Source organism: Gopherus flavomarginatus, chromosome 16 (assembly GCF_025201925.1).
Source record: "Gopherus flavomarginatus isolate rGopFla2 chromosome 16, rGopFla2.mat.asm, whole genome shotgun sequence".
Classification (NCBI taxonomy): Eukaryota; Metazoa; Chordata; order Testudines; family Testudinidae; genus Gopherus; species Gopherus flavomarginatus.
The window spans coordinates 16,750,964-16,757,934 of record NC_066632.1 but is presented as its reverse complement, the minus strand read 5'-3'; the positions used below and the strand labels follow the sequence as shown (position 1 = coordinate 16,757,934).

The 6,971-nt window shown below is 55.7% G+C and overlaps 1 protein-coding gene across 1 annotated transcript; it reads left to right on the top strand.

The window, feature by feature from the left end:
• The first annotated feature begins 117 nt into the window (after window positions 1-117).
• Window positions 118-4,387, top strand: LOC127035739 (protein PET100 homolog, mitochondrial). Its single transcript, XM_050926028.1, has 4 exons — window positions 118-314; window positions 1,714-1,800; window positions 2,241-2,273; window positions 3,238-4,387. Exons 1-4 carry the CDS (start codon window positions 288-290, stop codon window positions 3,313-3,315), a joined length of 225 nt encoding a protein of 74 aa, XP_050781985.1. The 5' UTR covers window positions 118-287; the 3' UTR covers window positions 3,316-4,387.
• The last annotated feature ends 2,584 nt before the right edge of the window (window positions 4,388-6,971 follow it).

Below are 6,971 nucleotides of genomic sequence, written 5' to 3'. Positions count from 1 at the left end.
GTGTCGGGGGGCGGGGGCTGCTGTCGTGGGAAAACCGCTTATTGGCTTAGAGGGCCGCACTTCCGGTGAAGCTTCACCTTCAGGGGCCAGTTCCGCTCAGACGCCATCTTTACTCCGGCACTCGGAGTGGGTCCCTCCGTACCGAGCTCTTCACCAATGACCGAAGCTGATGCTGCTTCTTGACCAATAAGCACCGCGTTTGTTGCGGTGTGGGAGAGCGGAAGCTTGCGGCCCCTGAGGCCTTGAGAGAGGGAGGGCGGAAGAGTAGCTGGGGCGTAGCGGACGGGATGGGGGTGAAGTTGGAGGTGTTTCGGGTCAGTGGCTGAAACGGAACCTGGGAGGCGTGGAGAGGCTGGGGGAGGGGGGCTGCTCCAGTCGTAGTGGGGACAGAGAAGCCCTGTAGGGAACATGATGGGGCTGGGGCTGGGGCTGGGGCAAGGGGGGGGGGAGGTCTAGGGTTGGGGGCGGGGCTCCTTGGTGCTTGGCTGGGGTGTCCTGGTACCAGGGTGACGGGTGTCATGGAAAGACCTGACTAGCTGGAGCCAAGGGCCAGCACTGAGAGCCTCTGGAGGGAAGGCGAGCCTGGGGCTGGCTGCTTGCCCCTGTTGCTGGGGCAGGGGACGGAGGAGGTTAAAAAATTAAAATGGAAAATCCTCACTAGGGGGCATCTCAGAGAAGCAGCAGACAGGCCTGCGGGGCAGAGCAAATACCCCAGGCTGCCAGCCTCAATCTCTGGCAGCTCAGTGGCAGCCTTGAAGATGGGGCAGCCCATTAGTAGAGTGGCAGGATCCAGCATGGCCTGAGACACTGGGCAGCTCAACAGGAGAGTAGAGGAATTCTTCCCCACCCCACTCCTTTTCCCTAGGGATGGTGTGCCTTTGAGGTAGGAGAGGAATGGGACTCCACCATCATGGCCCTGAGGATTGGGTGGCATTGCAGTGGATTCGCTTGGTGGCAGCAGGTTTACGGGGCTCCCACGTGCTCTCTCAATTTGCTACATTTTCAGCTCATAAAATTTTAAGGCACTGTTCATCAAGTGTATAAAATGTCTCCGTAAAAAAACATACAGCCAAATCCTTCCTCCTAAGGGGAAAATGCTTTGGCAATAGCCTTGCAAAATGCTGTTGGTCCAAACGTGTTTGAGGATCAGCTGAGCAGATGTCTAAGCTATCATTAGTTATTGCATGGACCCAGAAGAAAGGAAGAGACTTTAAAAGAAAAGACCCATGCACACAAAGTTCCTGGACCAATACATTTTAATGTGGCTTGATCAAAGCTAAGGTCCGGTCTGCACTTACAACTTACACTGGCATAGCTATGTCAGTCAGGGATGTGAAAAAAAACCCATAGCCCCTAGTGACAGAGCTATGCTGACAAAACCGCCAATGTAGAGGCTGTTTTGTTGATGGAAGAGCGTCTCTGTCAGCAGAGCTAATGTAGTCTGAGGAGCTGGTGTTCCAACACCAGCAGAAAAAGTCCTGTTGCTTTATGTTCCGTCTACGCTTGGAGCTATGCTGCCCTAGAGTCTGTAGTGTGGACATAGCTGAAGTGAAGCTGCGCTGAGTTCATCACTGCCATGTGCTTTGCAGGAGCTTTGCTTAATTGGGCTGTGTAGTACCTGGGATTTCACGCAAGGCCTTCCTTGTTTAAGCTCAGTTCTGTGTTTCCCTTAATTTGGGCCACATGTTCCCCCTTTCCTCTCTTCCTCTGCAGATGGTTCTGTATTTGTCCTTCCCTGTTGCCATGTTCTGGATCTCCAACCAACCAGAGTATTTTGAAGAATATGTCATCAAAAGGAAGGTGAGCATGGTGTTCTGCTCTGGGAGGGGAGTGCAAGCTAGTGATTCATGCAGGTACTGTGGGGGGAGGACTCGCGGGTTGTTTCCAGCTCTAGGAAGGTAGTGTGGGCTAGTGGTTAAAACAACAGGGGAGTACAGTCAGAGCTCATGGGGAGGAGTTGGAGGTGACGACTATAGAGGCCATTTCCTTGAGCTGACCAAACAGCTGCACTGGCTTCATTTGCCATGCCCTGCTCCTTCCCTTCTGTTAGGCGAGAGACCTGCCTAGGAGCTGTTGCTAAGTGGGATGGAGATGACAGACATCCCAGCAGGGTCCGTTAAATCCATTTCTCCTTGTCATCTGTGCCAGTAATGGCACTAGGTCCCCTGCTGGGTCAGACTGGCCCTGGCACCCCTCCTAGCTGGTAATCCTCACAGGTGCCTGCATTTCTGTTTCCACAGAGGGAGATCTACCCACCTGATGATGACCGCCGGGTGAGTGTACTGCCCCCCATGAACCTCGCTGAGGATATATCCCAGCTGTGGAGGCCTCTGCTGAGCCCCTCCCCCGCGTGACATCAGCTATCCTGCTCGCTGCAGGTCATTGGGGTTAACAGCCATTGGGGGGTTGGATCTACACCCCTAGGTGATGTGCAGACATGTGCCATCACCTGCAAGGCCTTGCTGGGATAGGTTGTTTCTGGCAGAGCAGAAGGATAGAGCTCTCCTCCCCATTACCTTCAGAGCATTGTCTGGCAAAGCCCCGGCTGCTTCAACCCTTCCCCAGCTGTGGTGTGCGACCAGGGACTTATCTGGTGTCTCCAGGTGCTCTGTAGCTGTCCCAGTCTGAGCCCATCCCAGGACTCAACTGGGGTTTGAAGAAGCAGCTTGTCCAGCCCCTGGAGGTTTGGGATGAACATGAGAGGCTCTGTGTGCAGGGGCGGCTGTAGGGATTTTGCCGCCCCAAGCACAGCAGGCAGGCTGTCTCCGGCGGTTTGCCTGCGAAGGGTCCGCTGGTCCCACGGCTTCGGCTGCGGGAGGTCCACCGAAGCCGTGGGACCAGCAGACCCTCCACAGGCAAACCGCCGGAGACAGCCTGCCTGCCGCCCTCGCAGCGCCGGCAGAGTGCCCCCTGCGGCTTGCCGCCCCAAGCACACACTTGGCGTCCTGGGGCCTGGAGCTGCCGCTGTCTGTGTGTCCTTCCTTCCCCACCAGTAAGAGAGAAACGCTAACCTGGTGAGTTACAGGCTCCATTAGCTGCAGCAGCATCAAGACTGATTTCTTGAGTCACCCTCTAACCACTAGAGGGTAGTAGGATCTCTCACGCCTCCACCTGTGCATCTGGCTCTAAGGAGACCCGAGAGGGAGATGGTACCCATGGGGCTGTGGTATGGGGGCATAAAGCAGGTGAACTGTAATGCTTACTGACCCTGACCCTTCCCCTCTGTCTGTGCCTCAGAGGAAGGAGCTGGAAGATTTCAAGGAAAGGATGCGGAAGAAGCATGAAGAGCGGCTCCTGCGTGCTGCTCAGCAGTGACAACACTTCATGCCCCCCGAGCTGGATTGAGCGAGAGGGGAGCATGGCCTGGGGTGGGGGAAGGACACTCCCCCACCCCCCCCAACACCTTTACACACCTCCAGGGGAGGGAGGATGCAAGTGACCTGCAAGTCACCCCCAAGGGGCTGTCGGGGATGCACTGGCACGGCTGCAGTCACCTGCCCTCCTTGGAGAACTCCAGGCATGTGGGGCAAAGGGAGCTGCAGAGATGATGCAGGGCAGTTAACAGCAAATAGAGTAATCCACTGTCTGCTCTCTGAGGGTGGTGGTGGGCTTTGCACTGCTCGTTAATTAATCCTCAGCCTTTCTGGGTGAGAGGGGAAGAGGCTCAAAGGGAAACTAACTTGAGCAAGTCCCTGCTCTTTGCTGTGCCTGAGTTTCCCCTCCTGTAAGAGAGGGCGGTGAGGCTGAGTTAAGAGTGAAGTGCTTTGAGCTGCTCGGCTAGGAGATGCCAGGGAAGGGTGCAGTGTTGCATGAGCAGTGCAGGGGTTTGGGCCCAGTGTCAGGCACACAAGCTTGGTACTGAGAAGATGGGTTTCACCTTGTGGTGTTTTGAATTAGTAGCGAGGGAGGCAGGAAGATGGAGCCCTTGCACCGCCTGGCAGCACTCCAGGAGAGGATGATGGGGGCCTGGGCCAGCAGGATTATGGAGCCTCTGCAGAGAGGGATGGGCCAACCCTCTGGAGAGCACAGTGCATTCCTGCTCCAGGAATGAGCCCCTGGGATTGCCCCGGCACTGTCTGACCCCACGGTCCCCTTCCACTAGGACCAGGCTGGGCTATGTGGCTTTTTCGGTCTCTGCTGTGTGTTGTCACACATCCTGCTCAGACGCAGCATTCGTGAGGAGGTGAAACCATGCTCCACTGAGACTGCTAAGTCTGACCGGCTCCCTTGACTTTGTCTGGTTGGGGCAGAATGTGTGGAAAAATCTTGCAGTAAATGTATCCCACCCTCCTCTGGAGGCACGTCCTCTGCGTGTCTGTGTCCTGGCCTAGCCAAGCTCTTGCTTGAACTGACTAATAAAATCCTCTACCATGAGGTCATGTGCTGACCCCCTTTGCCTCTGGGCTGTTTTCTTTTGGCCTGATCTCTGGGTTGGAGGCAAGTCCCCTGGTGCAGCATCTTCCCCCTCACCTCCCTGTCTTCCAGGGGCTGAAGCCTCTCAGTCTTGCAGAATGTCTCCAGTATTAGATGCTCAAAGGTCCCATTGGGCTGGGTTATCTCCGATGCGATGCAGTCCATGGCTTTGGCCTGAGTGGCTGTACATGTGCTGAATGGTGCGGCTTGCAGGAGCCTTCCTGTGTGTGTGCTCTCACCGCTCTGCACTGCAATTAGCGACTGACCAGCTGTTTGGATGTGGACAAGTCACTTGACTTTGGGCTCCAGGAACAGCAGCTGCTCTCCAATGGGAACAGCAGATCCAGGGCAGGGCAATCTGCCTGAGCCTGCACGCAGCACTGCATAGTTCCGTTGTTTGTGACAGACCTTTGAAACATGGGTGGGAGAAGGTCCCCAGGTTAGGGAACTGTCTTTGCTTTGCCCAAGGAAACCCCATTCTGGGCTGGCCATGCTATAAATGTCACTTCCCTTTTCTCGCTCAAGTTCCCTAGCAGCCTGCCAAATTAGTCACTGAATGTGAATGTTCCAAAGAGCGGGGGTCATGCTGCACTGCCCTGGGACCACCTGGGCACAGCTGTAGCAGTGTGCAGTGAGGGCAGTGGCAGATTAACTCATTAGGCCCTCAAAAAAATGCTCCCCCTCCCGCTCATCTCTGTTCCCCTGTGGTAAGCCTGGGAGGGAGGGGGGGAGAAGAGTTGTGGTGTGCTTGGGGGATGGCAGTGGTGGAGTGGAGGTGAGCTGGGGCAGGGAGCGGTTCCCTGCCTGTCCCCCCACCCACCCCCGAGTCACTCCCCGTGCCTGCTGGCCACAGCTCACCTTTGCTCCGCCTCCTCCGATTGTGCCGCTACGCGCTTCTCCCTCTCTCCCTCCCAGGGCTTTTGCACAGCGAGCCTGGGGGTATGGCTACACTTGCACTTCAAAGCGCTGCCGCGGCAGCTCCCAGCGCTGCGGCACTGTTTACACTGAGGCTTTACAGCACTGTATCTTGCAGTTCTCAGGGGGGTGTTTTTTCACATCCCTGAGCGCGAAAGTTGCAGCGCTGTAAAGCGCCAGTGTAGCCATGGCCTAGGAGGGAGCGGGGAGAAGGGGAGTTGCGGTGCACTCGGGGAATGGCAGCGGTGGAGCGGAGGTGAGCTGGGGTGGGGAGCGGCTCCCGGTCCCTCCAGGTTACTCCCTGCACCCGTGGGCCCCAGCTCACCTCTGCTCTGCCTCCTCCAAGCATGCCGCTACTCACTTCTCCCTCCATGTGGCAAGCCTGGGAGGGAGGTGGAAGGAGGGAAGCGCGGTGCGATGCCCCTGGGGGAGGAATCGGGCCAGGGATTTGGGGAGTTGGGGAGCAGGCATGAACAAATTTGTCACCTCTGCAAATTTGCCGGCCTAGGCCTTGTTGGCCTAGGCGATAATACGCCGCTCGGTGAGGGGGACAGTGGGGCTACCCCCTTCCAAACTTGGCACATGGCCCTAGTATCCCATCTCAGGGGCCACCACAGAGAGCAGGAGCTCTCCCAACTCTTGGGTAGGGGCAGAAAGAGGTAGGGATTCTGCTAGGAAAGCCATGACCCAGCATGTGGCACCAGATACTCATCTCCCCCTCCCCCTAACTGGGGCACTCGGTGGAGAAAGAGCTACCCTCTTCTTCCCCTCCCCCCCTGGCCTTGCGAAGACAGCTGGGATGGGCTCACCAACCCCTGGTGCCTGTACCTATCACCCCTGTGGGCTAACAACCTTCAACTGCTGCCAGCTAATGCTGTTAGACCTGTAACTCCACTAGCAGCAGTCTGCTGCAGTGCTGAAGGTTCAGCTCTCAAACCCTGCTGATGACTCAGAAGTGGGCTAGGGGTGACAGTTCTGGTTGCACAGAAGATTATTTGTCCATTACCCTGATTTTCCTTTTAAAAAACCCTAGGAAGTTACACACCAAAACATGATGTTGAATGACCCTTATTAAGGTTGCAAAGTGAAGCAGTTGAAAGTCAGGAGATGCAGGTTTTACAATTGCTGTGTTCCTGTCATTTGGCCCTGTTGGGTGTGTGCATGTTAGTACAGTCTTTAATTTCATGATCACATAGTGGGTTTTCTACAGGTCCCTGCCTTATTCAGGGCACAGGCTGGACCCGCAAAAGCACAGAATAAAGTCTGCACAGGCACCCTGCTGTTTCCTAATGGATGGGTACTTGACATGATAATCTACATCATGTTTGTTAGCAGCTTTCTTGTATGTAATAATAATGAGTTCTGAGAGGTGTAAACTGCCCTGTCCATACCCCTGCATTGTTAACTCTGAAATCTAGTGACACCAGAACTGTCAATAATGTTAACTAGTTCAGTGGCTGCTGATCACCTTGGCAGAACCTTCCAGTTATCCTGGGGGTTATGGGTGGAGGTAGGGTAGAACCATGACTCTGCCATGCCATCCCTCTCCCACACAAGGGGCCAGTGGGGAAGGTGCCAGGTGGTGTAAGAAACGGAGCAGGTTGCAGAGCTATGGCCCGTGGAAGCTCCAGGTCCCAGAATGC

Coding starts and splice junctions, on each gene's coding strand:
- LOC127035739 (XM_050926028.1), top strand. CDS start 288: ATGGGGGTGAAGTTGGAGGTGTTTCGG. Junction 1,801..2,240: donor AATATGTCATCAAAAGGAAG/GTGAGCATGGTG, acceptor CTGTTTCCACAG/AGGGAGATCTACCCACCTGA. Junction 2,274..3,237: donor CACCTGATGATGACCGCCGG/GTGAGTGTACTG, acceptor TCTGTGCCTCAG/AGGAAGGAGCTGGAAGATTT.